Source organism: Rhipicephalus microplus, unplaced genomic scaffold (genome assembly GCF_043290135.1).
Source record: "Rhipicephalus microplus isolate Deutch F79 unplaced genomic scaffold, USDA_Rmic scaffold_49, whole genome shotgun sequence".
In the NCBI taxonomy this organism is placed as follows: domain Eukaryota; kingdom Metazoa; phylum Arthropoda; class Arachnida; order Ixodida; family Ixodidae; genus Rhipicephalus; species Rhipicephalus microplus.
The window spans coordinates 1136124-1153646 of NW_027464622.1; the positions used below are offsets into that span (position 1 = coordinate 1136124).

The 17523-nt window shown below is 48.0% G+C and overlaps 1 protein-coding gene across 1 annotated transcript; it reads right to left on the minus strand.

Annotated features, from left to right (window-relative positions):
* Positions 1–9751: 9751 nt before the first annotated feature.
* On the minus strand, positions 9752–15696 carry LOC119161971 (uncharacterized). The gene is made up of 3 exons (XM_075884830.1): positions 15596–15696; positions 11109–11309; positions 9752–10214 (listed from the first exon to the last, which is right to left on the minus strand). The coding sequence occupies exons 1-3, from the start codon at positions 15694–15696 to the stop codon at positions 9890–9892; spliced, it is 627 nt and encodes a 208-aa protein (XP_075740945.1). The 3' UTR covers positions 9752–9889.
* Between the last annotated feature and the right edge of the window lie 1827 nt (positions 15697–17523).

The following is a 17523-nucleotide window of genomic DNA, read 5'->3' on the forward strand; positions in this document are numbered from 1 at the left end:
AATAAAATATGAGAAAATGGAGTTGTGAATTCCTACCGGGAACTGCGAGATATATATTACGAAAATCTGCTTATATGATACGCTTATTCTGATATAACGTTTATGATACGCCTTTAAAGACATGCCCATTATATGCTACGAACAAATAGTCAATGATGAGGCAGATTGTCCTTCCTGATCTATTGTTGCTTGCAGAGAGGAGCAGAAAGATGACGCAATTAGAGAAAAGCAAGGAGGTAAAGTCAACCACGTTGCAATTGGTGTGCATATCATGTGCCTATCCTGGAAAATGTTTCGCGTCAGAACTCGTACATGCACAAAACTTATCGCCAGTCACTATAGCGACAGGCGGTGATATCGAGATTACTGCCTCTGTGACCAACTCCCATACTGCAAAAGCCGAAGAAGAAGATCTGTGCCCTGCTTCTTCTTTTTTTTTTTTTTTGACACCCTCGCATCTGCGTTGCCTTCAACGTCTTCAATGACACCATGCATGCCACAAGGACTACATCAAGCCTATCATGCTGTGAGTCGCTGACGTCATCTATCGTACCCACTGTGTTGTGGTTCCAAAACCTCAGCAGAGGCTGACTTGAGTTGAATAAAATCTACCGTACTTCCTTTTTTTACTGACTTCATATTCTCTCACCACCTCCTTCCTCCAAAAGCTCCAGTCACTCTGGTTCCTGCTTTAATTACACTTGCATTCGCGTGGGGCGCTTTTCAAGGTTGACATTATAATGTAATTGAGACGCGTGAATGTCAGTTAGACATCAAAATTTAGTGTGCTATCTGCAAGGTAACTGCTATGCAGATTGAAAACACACTTCCAAGTTACACGTCGTCATTCGGCCTGCAGCAGTAACGAGTAACTATAAACATGCTCGTAACTACAACGACTGCAAACCTATACCCTTAATTCCTTCCGCGCACCAAACTAATTTCTAAAAAGACTCTCCAAAATATATTCTCACTGCATACGATACGTGTGCATTAGCGCAGCAAGGAGAGAGGAGGGATGTTCTTGCAACTTTTTAATTATGCATGTGCATATACACTCGCACAAACACACGAACCCTTGCAACGAACGCGTATAAAGGTTGGCTGACCCTTCCTCGCGCTTCCCCTCCTTTCCAAAAAAAGAAAAAAAATGTAATGGTGCGCCCCTGTAATACGGACGTGTAAATGCGTGGACGTGCACCTTGATTTAACTTGTCGCAGCACTCACTTGACACCACTGAAAATTAAGGTTGGTAATGCACTGAGGACGCGTATACTCACGGCACGGGGAGAACCTGAAAGTGTCGCGCATAGTGCAAAAACTCATATTCACTGCAGAGCATCGACACATAGAGAGACAAAAAGAGGTCCAGCTGCGCAAGCAAGTCGAAAAAAAAAAGTGAGGTGTGACAGCCATTGAGCACAAGTATTGTACAGCCCCCCTCATGCAACCGACCGTCATACAACCCCCGTGCCCCCTTGCTATAGCTGCCCTGTTGCCACGGTGCTCCCATCAATGCCCTGTTGTGTTTGTTTCTTTCATACACAGAGGAGGTGTAACATGATGCCTTAACTGAAGCGCAAGTGTCGCTAACTGCAAAGTTTGTGATAGAAATGTATGCGTCCCACTGTAAAGCTTTCGTAAAAAGGGAAGACCGTCGCGGTAATAGTAAAAACACCTGTACATCTCATTTTTCTTTTCTTTCTGGTATATATATATATATATAGTATATATATATATATATATATATAGTATATATATATATATATATATATAGTATATATATATATATATATATATATATATATATATATATATATATATATATATATATATATATATATATATATATATATATATATATATATATATATATATATTGTTATGGCGTTTATTAGCCGGCACACAGCGAGTCTACACAATGGCGACAGTAACGGCCAAAACACGGGGTCTCCGCGCGAGCGGCGTTCTCTTTGGGCAGACCCACTAGAAAGCACATAAGAGTTCGACCCACTTCAGTGTTCGGCGGCTTCTGTACAATTACCCCGGGGTCGAAGAGGGAGCCGCCTGGCGACCTAACATCTTGTCACTACGAGCGGGTCATAGTAAGCCTTCAGACGCTCCACGTTGACTATGTCGCGCCCGCGGCGGCGCATGTCCGAAGATTGTTCAATTGGCTCGATAAGATAGTTGACCGGAGATGTGCGCTCGATCACACGGTAGGGACCTTCATATTTCGGGAGTAGTTTGGAAGAAAGGCCAGCTACAGAGGTCGGGATTGAGAGCCATACAAGGGAACCAGGAAGGAAGGTGGGCTCAGAAGTGGCGGAGCCATCACGAATACTCTTCTGCCGCTCTTGCTCATGCGCCGTAAAAGTCTTGGCAAGCTCGCGACACTCTTCAGCAAGCCTGGCGGTCTCGGAAATAGGTGTACACTCAGATGGATCCGGCGTGTACGGGAGTATCGTGTCGATGGTGTGTGACGGGTGCCTTCTGTACAGCAAAAAGAAAGGTGAAAACCCAGTCGTGCTCTGAGGGGCGGTGTTGTAGGCGTAAGTGACGAAGGGCAGTATGGTATCCCAATTCGTGTGGTTGGCGGCGACGTACATCGACAGCATGTCGCCGAGGGTGCGGTTAAAGCGTTCGGTCAGACCATTCGTCTGCGGGTGGTAAGCAGTAGTTTTGCGATGGACAGAATGGCACTCAGTGAGAATGGCATCGACGACTTCTGACAAGAAGACACGGCCTCGATCGCTGAGAAGCTCCTGGGGTGGACCGTGGCGCAATATAAATCGATGTAGTAGGAAGGACGCAACATCACGCGCAGTAGCCGCAGGGAGAGCGGCGGTTTCGGCGTATCGCGTTAAATGATCTACGGCGACGATGGCCCAGCGGTTGCCAGTGGACGTCAGAGGAAGTGGTCCGTACAAATCGATACCTATGCGCCCAAACGGACGGTCAGGGCAAGGTAGCGGTTGCAGACCGGCTGGTGACATGTGTGCGGGCGGTTTGCGGCGTTGGCAAGCGAGACAGGAGCGAACGAACTGCTGGACGTAGCGGTACATCCCGCGCCAGAAGTAGCGTTGTCTAATGCGATGGTAGGTTTTGAATACCCCAGAGTGCGCGAACTGTGGATCAGAATGGAAGGATTCACATATCTCCGACCGCAGACTGCGGGGTATCACGAGTAGCCACTGTCGGCCATCGGCGTCGTAATTGCGTCGGTGTAGGAGGCCGTCACGAATGGCGAAATGGTGAGCTCGACGACGCAAGGCACGCGTGGATGGGGTTGCGGACGGATCAGAGAGCAAGTCGATCAGTTGGGCGATCCAATTATCCTTTCGCTGTTCGGTAGCGATGATGTCAACATCAATGGCAGAAACAACAACCGAGGATACTGAGCAGAGCACGTTAGCTTCAGGCAGAGGGGAGCGCGAGAGGGCGTCGGCGTCAGCATGCTGGCGTCCGTTGCGGTAGAGGACGCGGATGTCGTAGTCTTGTAAGCGAAGAGCCCAACGGGCGAGGCGGCCTGAGGGATCCTTCAATGATGACAGCCAGCATAGTGCATGATGGTCAGTGACGACATCGAATGGGCGACCATACAAATAAGGTCGAAACTTTGTAAGAGCCCATACGATCGCCAGGCACTCTTTTTCCGTGACGGTGTAGTTTGTCTCGGCTCTTGTGAGCGTACGGCTTGCATATGCCACAACATAATCAGGGAACCCGGGTTTGCGCTGCGCCAGGACAGCGCCGAGGCCTACACCACTGGCGTCCGTGTGCACTTCTGTTGGGGCCGTATGGTCATAGTGGCGGAGAATGGGAGGAGACGTCAACAAGTGGCGGAGCTTCAAGAACGCGTTGTCGCACTCTGACGACCACGAATTGAGGGGCCCGTTACTTCCGAGGAGCTTCGTCAGCGGTGATATAATCGTGGCGAAGTTTCGTATAAAGCGTCGGAAGTATGAGCACAGGCCCACGAAACTACGCAGTTCTTTGACGGACGCAGGTTTTGGGAATTCGGCCACGGCCCGAAGCTTGGCTGGGTCAGGAAGAATGCCATCCTTGGACACGACGTACCCTAGGATGGTGAGTTGGCGTGCTGCAAAGCGGCACTTCTTCAGATTTAGTTGCAAGCCGGCATTGCTCACACGTGCGAAAACTTCTTTTAGACGTTGGAGATGGGTGGAGAAATCTGGAGCGAAGACAACAACGTCATCGAGGTAACACAAGCACGTGTGCCATTTCAAGTTGCGCAGTACGGTGTCCATCATGCGCTCAAATGTCGCAGGTGCATTACACAGACCAAACGGCATGACGTTGAATTCGTACAAGCCGTCGGGTGTGATGAAGGCAGTCTTCGGTCGAGCGTCATCAGCCAGGGGTACTTGCCAGTACCCCGAGCGCAGATCGAGAGAAGAAAAAAATTGGGCTCCGTGAAGGCTGTCAATTGCGTCGTCGATGCGCGGCAGTGGGTAGACATCCTTGCGAGTGATCTTATTGAGCCGTCTGTAATCCACACAGAACCGCACAGAACCATCTTTCTTCGCAACAAGAACAACAGGAGACGCCCATGGACTGTCCGAGGGCCGAATGACGTCGCGTCGGAGCATATCGTCAACCTGCTCGTTAATTTTCCGGCGTTAAGCAGGCGACACGCGGTATGGACGTTGCCGTAATGGTGGATGGGCACCAGTGTCAATACGATGCGTAACAGTGGACGCGCGACCGAGAGAACTTCGCCCGACATCGAAAGAAGAACGGTATTCTTGCAACAGGTCTAGAAGCTGGGAACGCTGCACTGACGTAAGGTTGTCATCAATGAATGGGCCAAATACATCAGGAGATGATGGGTCAGAAGTAGAAACAGCACTGATGGTACGTGAATCGGGACAACGCGAGTCTTCGGGTACGTCCAGGACTTGTGCGTCGTCGACTGCTTCCACTCTGCCGAGACATTCCCCTTGAACCAAGGTAACAGTGTACGGCGATGGGTTGGTCACAAAAATAGCGGCGTTGCCTTGGGTGATTTGCACGGTCGCGAAAGGTACTAGCAACCCTTTCCTCCTGGAAGCACGGTAGGATGGCGAAACAAGTGCAATTGTGTCGGAGAGACCGGTGCAGTAGACCGATACGCCCATCGTCGAGCTTGGAGGCACTATAGTATCGTCTTTCACAAGAATCTTGTTCAGTGTCGAGGGACCGTCTTCTGGCGTCAAATGCGAGAAGGGCGAGAGTTCAATTTCGGCGGCGGCACAATGAATGACGGCGTCGTTGCGGGAGAGAAAATCCCATCCCAAGATGACGTCATGAGAGCATGCAGGAATGATGATGAATTGGGCGACATACAGAACGTCCTTCCTGAACGACAACGCGAGCTGTGCAGCCTGCTGTAGGATTAATACGATGTGAGCTAGCGGTACGAAGGGACAGTCCAGAAATCGGCGTCGTCACTTTTCGAAGCAAGCGGCAAAGGTTTTCGCTCATAACTGATACCGCAGCTCCAGTGTCAATAAGAGCAGATGCATGAACACCGTCCACAAGCACGTCAATGACATTAGATGGGCGGCTCTGAGGGCTTTCACAATGCGATAGCGTCGCAGTCCTTGCCTCTGGGACTGCGACGACTAGTTTTCCCGCTCATGAGCAGAAGAACTTGGCCGCATGGGGGACAGAGACCGACGTCGTGGAGACGGCGACCTTCGAGCAGACGGACCTGGGCGAGACGACAGTGGCACAGATGGCAGTTCCTCGTTATACGAACGGCTAAGGTGGCCAGCAACAGGAGAAGTGGGAGCCGGCTGTAGTCGAGAGCAATAACGGGCTACGTGACCGGCGTAACCGCAAGCAAAGCAGATGGGCCGGTTGTCGGGTGTGCGCCATTGGTTTGCCGGGGTGGGTCTCGCCCGGAACGGTGTCTGGAAAGGCTGCATGGTGGGCTGAAAATGAGGCTGAGGGGTTGCGCCAACATATGCAGCCGGCATACCTGCTGCAAAGGACGGAGGTCGTGCGGCAGCTTCGGCGTAAGTCACTGGTGCAGGCGCTTGAACGACTGGAGGCGGCCTTGCGACCACTTGGGCGTAACTTGGGGGTGCAGGGGCCGGAAGTTGTTGTGGGTGGTACGCAGGCATGACCTCCGCTATTTCCTGCTCAATCGCTCGGCGGATGGGTGGAAGAATGGTAGGGGCCGATTGTTGAGCAGCCGGTGGGTGGGCAAAGGGCAGGAGAGAGAACTGCCGCGCGATTTCCTCACGTATGAAGGACTTGAGATCTGCCAGCAGTGCCACCTGATCACAGCTCGCTTCCAAGCCTGCAAGCCCTGCATCTCGTGATGTGGAGCGACGGGTCATCGAACGCTGCCGGCGGAGCTCCTCGTAGCTCTGGCACAGCGTGATGACCTCAGCTACTGTGCCTGGGTTTTTGGCAAGCAGCATCGTGAAGGCATCATCGTCAATGCCCTTCATGACGTTCCGGATCTTGTCTGATTCGGACATGCTGTCGTTCGACTTCTTGCACAAGTCCAGGACATCTTCAATGTAACTGGTGAATGACTCACCGGCCTGCTGAGCGCGTTCGCGTAAGCGCTGCTCGGCTTGCAGCTTGCGAACGGCAGGGCGGCCAAAAACGTTGGTGATAGCAGTCTTGAAACCGGACCAGGTTGCAAACTCGGACGCGTGGTTGGTGTACCACAAACTTGCAACGCCCGCAAGGTAGAACACCAAGTTTGTCAACTTGCCGTCCTCGTCCCATTTGTTGGGGACGCTCACGCGCTCGTAAATGGCGAGCCAGTCCTCCACGTCAGTGCCATCGGCGCCCGTGAAGATGGGTGGATCGCGGATCCTGGGGACACCGGGACATGGGGGTGGCATGGGAGGAGGCGTTTGCTGAGAGGCGTCGTGGGACATTGTAGATTGCAGCGTACGTGAGCGTAGTTCCAAGGGCATCGAAGGGGATCGTAGCACTCTCCACCAATTTGTTATGGCGTTTATTAGCCGGCACACAGCGAGTCTACACAATGGCGACAGTAACGGCCAAAACACGGGGTCTCCGCGCGAGCGGCGTTCTCTTTGGGCAGACCCACTAGAAAGCACATAAGAGTTCGACCCACTTCAGTGTTCGGCGGCTTCTGTACAATATATATATATATATATATATATATATATATATATATATATATATATATATATATATATATATATATATATATATATATATACCTCACCCACAGAGTTGCTGATTAGCACTGGCATATTGTCCTACAAATATCTTAATCTCCCAAGAGCATAAATCTATTATATTATGTATTGACAAAATACGAGGAAAGAAAGGTTGAGGGGGCCATACTTGGGGTGCCTTTTTTTTGCCGATGTTGGCCTTATTCATAGATAAAAAGTTATCCTCATCATGAACCAACATGTGCTCTCTTCAATCACTTCTTCCCCTTCTGCTTTGCTACCGGAACACGCGTGCCTATTTGTCTGGCGTGGGATGCATTAACTCGCATCGGTAAGAGAATGAGCACAGAGAGATAGAGAAAGAGACGGAATTCTTCGCCAAAAAAAAAATCTTTACAAGGCGAGATTCGAACCCGTGTACCCATAATCTGGCGCCGAGCGTCGTACCAACCAGGCTTTCTAAGTATGCTAGTGGAACATACCATAGCCTTGTACTTTATACTTTATCCAAGAGGTGGGAAAGAGAATTGAGGGTGAGGACAAACGTGAAGGTGACTCTGCAAAAGGGGAGGGAGGAGCGAGAAAGTAAAGCATAGCACAGAAAGAGAAATAGAGAAAGAAAGAGAAAGTGCAAGGAAGAAAAGAGTAGAATACACAGATACAACAAAGGGAAAAAAGATCAAGCATAATCATGCATTGTATAGCGCATAGTGAGGGGTGGGAAAGAGACAGGTGAGAGTATAAAAGACTAGCCAAGGGAGGACCTGCTAGGAACTGACCAGCTCTGCCGGGAACCAGCCTTGAGCGACTTACTGCGCCAATTTTTTTTTTCATCATAATAGTACAAGAAGCGAGAGACAAGCACACGTCAGTGAAAGGACAACAGCCTTTTTTTTTATACCCGAGTAATCGTCATGAGGATTTACTTGTCTTTTTTTCTCGGAATCTGTACGCTTGCTTCTTCCTTATGTACTAATGCCATCTCAAACCAACAGCATGTGCACTGTTCATGACGTGTAGAACTATGCTACTTACGGCAATGCTTGAAAGGTTTGAGAGATAGGCGATATTTTTGTGTAGTAGAAATATGCCCCTCGTTGAGTGTAAGACCGTGGGTGTGTGAGGGTTCAGGGTGGTTATTTGGGGACAAAGGGGCAAGATAAGCCCGCAAAAGTGTAGGCTGTTATTAAGAATGCATTCCTCATGGAAAATTTGCCTAGAGAGAAAATAAGGACAGAAGATTCGGAACAATAAAAAGTTCATTTGGGTACAGATAGGCCCATCAGAGTGCAAACATTTATTACTGCACAGTTGGCTCATCGCTTTTGCGCTCAGAGTGAGATTACAATATGGAGCCCTCTCTTGTTTTAAGCCTGAGGAATTGTATCCAGACCGAAGGTGAAGCCGCTCGCTGCACCACTTGCGAAACGCGACAGTGCGTCTTCTGTGGCAAATAAACGTTGTACGCAGGCGCCAAAGCACTGGGATGCACGCTTCGATGGCTGATGTCGTGCCATAATGAGAACCACGAGAATCACGTGACGGTGATTACATCTTGCTCGTGCTCTGTCGTCAGATGTGAGTATCTCTAAGTGCTCTCGCAGAACTAGCTGACCATAATTCAAGCACCCAATTTCGACCAGCCAGTTATGAAACGGTGTGCTGTCGGAAAACGTATAAATGTAAAAGCTTTCTTCGGAATGTATATTGAGCACATCTCTCTTCCTTCACTAACAGGGAGGACAAAAATTTAGTAGCGATAACACAGCATTACCTACTATTATAACATTGCAATGGCATTCCCGTGACACTTCTGTTATGTGCTTTTGCATTATATAATTGGCCCTGCTCTGCAAATCTCAACCAGCACGTCAGCAATCCATTCTTTCATAAAGTCGTTATCACCGCATTTTGGTGTCCATCTGTGACAACTCGCTCTTTCTTGCGTGAAGCTCTCTTGATTGACCAAGCTATGCAATAACAACTAGCTTCTTGGGGCAGCCTCAGAGGCTGCATTTGCATGAATCGGTTAGTCATTCAGTGAAACCTGTGGTCTAATGCTGCCCTTCGTGCATGAAATCCAAGAATGACAATTTATGATGTGTTAGCATTTATCTTCCAGAAATAATACAGCAAATACTTTTACCCTCTTTAAAACAATCAACCCATAGTAAATAATATTCACCAGAAAACACACTATGACCAATGGTTCACTGTTCTAACCCATTAGCAAACAAACATTTTTCATTATTTCAGTTATGCACAGATGCCACCTTTGATTACAAAGCAGCTATTAGACTACGCTTGGCGACTCTTCTCACATGCGCCAACACAGGACTATGGCCGGTCACAGCATCACTGGAACTCTACTGATGTAGTGTTCCAGTAGAGTTGCAGTGATGTTGGTACTGCTATGACTATGTTACTGACTAGCGGTATACAGTCCAGTACACTTTTGTGCCAGTTTTGCCTCACCTTCAGCCGGCTTTGGTCGTTCCGTTCATGCTGGACAAACAGTGTCGGAATCAAACTGAACAAGAAAATGTGGAGAGTGCCATTGAATGATTTAGCGCTGTTTGTTCAAGCAATAACTGTTAACGAGCACAAAGCTTTATTGCGGCATTATTCCGACTTGAAATGAACATTTCCTGTTTTCAGGCGGCGCGTCAGTTCCTAGCGCGGGCAGTGACAAATGTCCGATCCTTCGACGAAATCACTTCGCTCCTGTCCCGTGCGTTCTTCGAAGGTGACGGTTGAGCGAACATCGTTGCGAGAACACCTGCGGGCACAGGTGGCACTCAAAGGGTTTCGCTCCAGAGTGCGTAAGATAGTGGGCCATCAGGTTCCCTTTGAGGGAGAAGCGGCGGCCGCACACGGTGCACGAGAAGGGCCTGTGACCCGTGTGCGTCACCAGGTGCCGCCGCACGGCCGAGCGGCTGCTGAAGATTCGCTCGCACACACCACACACCCGGGAGCTTATGGCCGGCCGCCCGCGCTTGGTTTTTGGCGGTGGCGTCACGGGCCTATCGGCGGCTGCCCTATAACGGGATAGTACAGGGGTATCACATTAAAAACTGAAGATTAAGTGTGGCTCAAGACAGTGTTTATTTGAATAATTTTATCCAGCCAGACAGATCTACACGTATGCTAGCTTGACAACTTAGCACATCGCTTCATTTAAATTGTAGTGCTAAATGGCAATTGTAGTGCGATAGGTGGCATTGCTAAATGCCATCTATTGGCATTTAATTTGAAAATAAAAAAACTGGCCGCATGTTTCGAGACCTGTTTAGTCTCTTTGGCTCCGAAGCTACTTTTTAGTCGTCACCCTCTCTATCCTTGTTCTCATGTTTCCTGTTAAAGAAAACAATGCATCAACAAAAACATTCACCCCTGAAGAAGAGACCGAATGAGTCTTGAAACATAGCGCCAGTTTTAATATGAAAAACTTAAGACTAAACTTGGCTAAAAAATCTGTTTATTACATTATAGAAATACTGCCCGCGGGCAACGTGGTCGCCCTCGGACTTAATAGGAGGTATTCACTATAGTGTGCCAGAATGTGGTACACTATATATTTACTAAGCTCTTCCCGCCAGATGGCGCCAGCGAGGGCGCCGCCATCGTCGTGGTTCGTCAGCGATCTAGCACATGACAGCGTTACTTTTCTCGTCGCTGCACCTCACTAACCCGTTTTCTTAGAAAAATATCAACGTTGCACGTGCCGTCGAGAACTTTGGTTTTGGGACCGTCGAAGACGTTCACGCGCGAAACCACACGTACTGCAGCTGCCGCGCCTTGCGGATGACGTCGCGTGAATACTTCCCTTTCTATACGGAACCTCGCAGTGACGTTCACAGCGACGTCAAGAATGTGCCTGGAGTGTCGATACTGTTTCTATCGCGATGAAATAAACAAAGACAAATGTTCACCCTGTGTCGCTTTCCGCGCCGCCCGCATCTTCGGAATCGCTGACGTCGTTTTTCTCGGCATCCACATTGCTGCTGCTGGACGCCGCGGAAGCCGCCGTGGTCGAAATCTTCGCTCTGCTTGCCATATGTTCTGCACAGGTAAATGAAGGGGTTATGGGCGACGCGCTGAAGGAACGCCAACGAAAAATATGTGGTTTCAGCCTGCGAAAACGAGAAGCAAAAGACGATATCAAGATCAGCTACGGGCTGTCCAGAAGGTCCACGGTGTCGCCATAAGGCTTGGCCTGAAGGTATACCGACGTGGACGCGGTCCACCTAGGTCTAAAAAGACCGGGCTCCAGGACACTAATGAGGTTTTGTAAATGAATGAATGAACACTTGCTGTTGTTCTATACGCAGTTTTAAGAGGCCCACAGATTTATTTCCTCCACCTGGGATAACAGTCTTGACCTCCTTTATCGCCGCCGAGTGTGGCTTAGCGGCCAAGGTGTCGCGCTGCTCAGATCGAAGACACGGTAGGGATATTTCAATGAGGCTGGGTGAAATAACCCCCCCTCCAAAAAAATATAAAAGTGTATTTAGATTCAGGTGCATGTTAAAGAAATCTGTTTGTCTACTATTAAACAGGAGTTTCCCGCTACGGTGCAACTCTTTATAACATGGTTTTCACTGAAAAAAAGTTCGCCGCTCTTCAGAACGCGAACCTTCGACTTCAGTCTAGCCGAGCAGCCAAAAGCGCACCTTTCAAGCGGACGCTGTCATGTCTGCAAAAGTTCAGCGAGACCGGATATTTCACTCACAGCCTCATGCTATTCGATAATATATATATATATATATATATATATATATATATATATATATATATATATATATATATATATATATATATATATATATATATATATACATATACATATATATATATATATATATATATATATATATATATATATATATATATATATATATATATATATATATAGATATATATGTATATGTGTGTGTGTGTGTGTGTGTGTGTGTGTGTGTGTGTGTGTGTGTGTGTGTGTGTGTGTGTGTAATATGCGGGCACACGCAATTGCTGCGTGACTAGGTGCAGGTAGCTCACTTTTGCCTGGAGTTAGACTATTTTTGTGTTCTCAAATATTGTTTAATTGGATATGTTTGAATAACTAGGTTTTGAAGGAGCGAGGATGGATAAAGGTTTCAATGAGAGGGTTGTGGATTGGTTTGTAAAACGTCCGATTAGACAGTTTAGACTTTATATCTGTTAGGTATTGGCGTTTTTCTGCCAATTACGGGTGCCCGCGGGGTACAGAAGGGTACCACGTGGCAAGCTCGCTCGTGCGCCGGTGCACGCAGTGATTCTGGTGCTCCCTGGCGTTCCGCGTGCGAACGGCCATAGCATTTGCCACATCGTGCCTTCTCAGCAGGGCCGCAATGGTGATGGTGGCTTTACGATGAACAAGTTTTGCTATCGGCCACAAAAACGATAACCGCTGTGACTGCTTATCGCTGCCATGAACCGGTGCGAGGGAAGCGTGTCGTTCGTACGCGGAACGTTGGGGAGCGCTGGAGTCATGGTGTGCACTGGCGCGCGGGCGGATTTGTCGCTTGGTATTTTTTTGGATACCACGGGCGTTTGTATTAAGCAGAAGAACGCTAATGATAACAGATATGAAGTTGAAAACTGTCTATTTGGTCTTTTTGCAGACCGATCTACAACTTCCTCATTGAAATTTTTTATCCATCTTCGTTCCCTCAAATGTTGTTGATTGGACAGGTCTGGTTAAGCAATGTTTGAGAGCACAAGGAAAGTCAGTGACCTCCAGGCAACGGTGAGCAACATGCATTTGGTTGCGTCGTAATTGCGTGTTTCGGCATATTTTAAAACTCTGGCTAAACTTACCTGGGACACACTGTGTGGGTATATATCATCATCATCATCATCAGCCTGACTACGTCTACTGCAGGAGAAAGACCTCTCCCATGTTCCGCCAGTTAACCCGGTCCTGTGTTTGCTGCTGCCAATTTATACCCGCAAACTTCTTAATCTCATCTGCCCACCTAACCTTCTCTCTCCCCCTAACCCGCTTGCCTTCTCTGGTAATCCAGTTAGTTACCCTTAATGACCAGCGGTTATCCTGTCTACGCGCTACATGCCCGGCCCATGTCCATTTCCTCTTCTTCATTTGAACTATGATATCCTTAACCCCCGTTTGTTCCCTAATTCACTCTGGATATATATATATATATATATATATATATATATATATATATATATATATATATATATATATATATATATATATATATATATATATATATATATATATATATATATATATATATATATATATATATATATGTGTGTGTGTGTGTGTGTGTGTGTGTGTGTGTGTGTGTGTGTGTGTGTGTGTGTGTGTGTGTGTGTGTGTGTGTGTGTGTGTGTGTGTGTGCATAACACCTCGTGACACCATCAATCCCATCTGAAGCTGAAGGTCAACTATGAGATTACAAAGTTGTCTCACAGTGAACAAACAAGCTTGGAAAGTGAACTTCGTAAGCCACTCCCTTCATTGTTTACCTCGCAGTTTTTTAACAAGCAACACCTTACGGTAGATAGGCCTAGTGAAGCCCCTCCATCGCGTCTACAGAAAACGCATGGAGGGGCTTACGAAGGGTATGCACTTGACGTCATCCGCAAGAATCGCTAGCGTCGAGGTCGCCATTTTGAAGGTGCGCGCGCTCGCCGCTCGCGCATAAAATTCGCTCTTCACGCTGAGTTCAAAATTCGCACAGCAATTCGTATGGTTACAGTCCTCCGAAACACTTTCTGCACGTCGAAACATGGACCGCACGACGGCGCGTATATAAACGGACGTTCAAAATGGCGCAGCGACGGTGTTGCCCTCTTGTGGATGAAGGCTCAGTGCATACCCGCTATACGAGAGGTCGGCAACTTGCAGCCTGCAGTGCAGTATTATGTGGCCTTCGATGACGTTGTCTAATCCCTTTCCTTATCTATTCTTATCAGAAAGCCGAAACGTCACCTTTGACGTGTTACTCTCGCTTTCTTACCTGTGTTTGATAGCACCTTTTGTGACACGCTTACTGAAAATCAACGCGATATGCGATTCGGTTTCATAAAATAATTATTGTCCATTAGCTGCAGTTTTTTTTTCTGTTTGCCTGCAAAACCCTCCTCCCGTTCCGATTGGCCGCCTGTCCCCCTGCTCTGTCGGCTTCATGCAAGTTGGCCCTCCGCCTCAAAAAGGGTGTATCTCCTATCTTTTTTTTTTTTTTTTTTGAACATTTCAAGTAAACACTCCGCATTCAGTTCAGAATGTCACCGTGCACGCCAATCGCAAAGCGCGGCAGGACCACGAACCGCGGGCGCACCGCAAAATCAAAAAAAAAAAAAAAATCGTGCACTCTCCGGGCATTTCGGTATCCCCAGCGTTGTCGTGACGTCACTACCAGCGTGTGGCGTTGAGAGCAACAGGGACCCGTTTGTGCGCTCGTGGGTACGTGCGGTCGCCACTCTTCCTCTTCGAAAGGTGAACTAGAAGAGCACACTCGTCCAAAAGAAGAAGAGGAGTCGACAAACGGATCGTAACGAAGCTTGTAGAGCGAAACTGCCGTTTTTGGATAATCAAACGCCTGTAGCTCCGCGGCATCGTTTCGAGGAATAGATCCTCTTCAAAATTAACAAACTAGTGGCCGCTATGCACTTGCTGAAAACATTCTGTTCAAGCGCCGATTGCATACGCTATAACGTGGAGAGTTTAGAGCGCGCACGATAGACTGCAGGCCCCGGCACATTCAGCTATAGGACCGCGTCTCCGCTTGAAGCACGATAGATGTCGCCATTACTCGTGCAAATATGCAGCGCTCTTGCGCATTACGAACATGGTCTATTTTCGCGGCTACGCGTTGGTTGGTTGGAGGCTGGTACACAGCTGCAACACCACGCCTAAAATTTGACCTCTGGATGGTCTATGGGCCAGGTAGAGCGTAGCTGCCGAGAAGTTATGGTTCTCGGTTAATGAGGCTGAAATAGGGGCTAGTTGGTACGTCTTCGGCGCACCAAACAGGCAGCGCATCAAAACGTAGGGTAATTTTTAAACGATGCGCGTAGAGATACTAAACGTCCGTTTGCTGAAACGTTGCGAACATGACTAGAGACGGCTGACCTTGGGTACACTGTACTTGCGGCTTCAGTGCTGCAGAGCAATGCTGGTAAACCGCCCCTTTCTCAACGCTTCAAGCTCGATGATAGTTATAGCGCGAGAGCGGGACGACAGCACAAAGACAAGAAGGTAACGATTCTTGTCTCCGTGTCTTTCGTGTCCTTCTTGTCTCTGTGTCGTCGTTTTGTTCTCGCGCTATAACTATCTTCATGCCATACCAACTAGCCCAAGCTGCCACACTTCTAAGCTTCAAGCTAGTCGAGTTCGGTCGCGCTAGTGGCCTCGCCGACTTACCGACTGGCTGAGTCGATGAGGTGTCCGAGCAGAAGAGATGCCTCGCCGAATGAACCGCGCTGGCGCTTGGAGATTGGCTGGCCCAGCACACTGCGCGACATGGCACAACCCACTACAGGGTAGGGCCCACCAATCGGACTACGGTTTGGTAGTCCGAAACAAGACATGTGCTAAGTTAGATGTAAGACGGAAAAAGGGACCGTAATACGGTAATTCGTTTATTTGCATACAGCCGCAGGCATATTTTAGCTTTAGCGTGAAGGAATGGTACGCGGACGAATATTGTTAGTGGGTCTAGTCCATAGTAAAGGAGGAGCGGCGACAACAGCAACAGAGGTGGAAGAAGAAGAAGATTAACGTGCAGTACTGGCTGGCACTCACCGTTCAGCTCATTGTAAATAAACCTCGCTTACAATCTCCGTAACAATACATGCCACATCACTCACATGGTACCAACGGCGGGAGTGTGATATGACATCAAAGTAAGATGAAATCAGAAGGGTATAAGAATAACCCAGACAGAACAGTCGGTGACGTTTGTGCTAAGCGATTCCGTGAAGTGAGCTATATATGCATCCGGCGATGCAGTTTACGAGTTCTGATGGTAGCGCCAGAACACACAGCCTAGCGAGTAGGCGCAACAAAACCGAGTCTTCTAATGCCTAGCCTAGCGAGTAGGCGCAACAAAAACCGACCTTGCACGTGCATATCAATTTTTTTTAGTTGTGAGCAAGGGGGTCACGGCCGATTATGTAAGCGCCCAGGAAGCGTTCTTTGGAAACGTGCTAAAAAGGACACTGACGCTTCAGCGTGTCACTGTGTTGAGCGAGCGTTCCATTCTTTTAGTATCCCTGGTGGTCGGTACCAACAATTCTGAGGTGGCCCAAACAGCTTCGTCGCGCCCTCTGGTTTACTGTCGGGTGCCTATGGTATAGAAAGCACGTTTCTTGCTGTAAATGAATGCATCAAATATAATTGTATTAGGTACTAAGCTTAAGTTCACTCCATTTGTTGAATGGAGCGAACCGCTTGAAATAATTGTGCCAAATAAAAAAAAATGAAGGACAGTCAAGAAATTATGACCGGGAGCTTTCCTCACGTGTTACGTACCCGCTATGCGAAGCGGGGCAGTGCTGCCGCGTCGCGGTTGCCAAGGTGACCGAAGGGCTAGTTGCCTCGCCTTTGCGGTGTGTAAGTAAATTCAAGCCACTAGACGTACTTCAACAAAATGAACACTTTATTAATTACCCGACACAGAATGTAATCGGGAAGTAATTTTAAAATGGGATGAAATATATAACACATACATCCCAAATCAATCGGGTTTGGCAAAGTCAGCTGTCTGATCTGGTCCAAAAATCAGATTGTCGTTATCGTAGTAGTGATAATTTCCCTTTTTTTTTTTGTTTGTCACCTTCTTGCTCTTCATTTTTGTAATGTTTTCTTTCTTTTACATTATTTTTGTTGGTAAGCAATAGTGCAGTTACCGTCTATAGGATACTATGTTTTCTTGGCCACTCCCCCGGTATGCGTATGTGCCATGGTATCCAGCCTACAAACAAACAAAAAACAAACGAACAAACAAACAAATACCCCCGCAGTATGTATGCGCCACAGTTAATAGGCGAACAAGAAAAAAAATAAAAATAATTGGCCCCGTCTCTGCATGTAATCTGCAAATGTCGTCGAAAGACGATAGCCTTGCGTGTGGAGAGAGTGAACAAAACATTTATTTGATGTTCTGCGCAAGAAAGTCGGTGAATGGTATTCCGGAGGCGCTGCGTTAGAGTGCCTCGAGCGTGCAGCGGAGGCAAACGAGCGCACCGAGGCACGGTACACACGAGCGCCATCTGGCATTTATCTTCGAAAACGAAGGAAGGTTTGCGAGCGTGCGGAGAAAGATGCGTGATAAGGCGTAGAACGCGCGG

Bases quoted from the DNA above. Each gene is read 5' to 3' on its own strand.
- LOC119161971 (XM_075884830.1), bottom strand. From the start codon at position 15,696: ATGTCGCGCAGTGTGCTGGGCCAGCCAATCTCCAAGCGCCAGCGCGGT. The intron at 11,310-15,595 runs GTAAGTCGGCGA...TCGTTTTCGCAG, and splicing joins CTCATCGACTCAGCCAGTCG to GCTGAAACCACATATTTTTC. The intron at 10,215-11,108 runs GTGAACATTTGT...ATCCCGTTATAG, and splicing joins GGCGCGGAAAGCGACACAGG to GGCAGCCGCCGATAGGCCCG.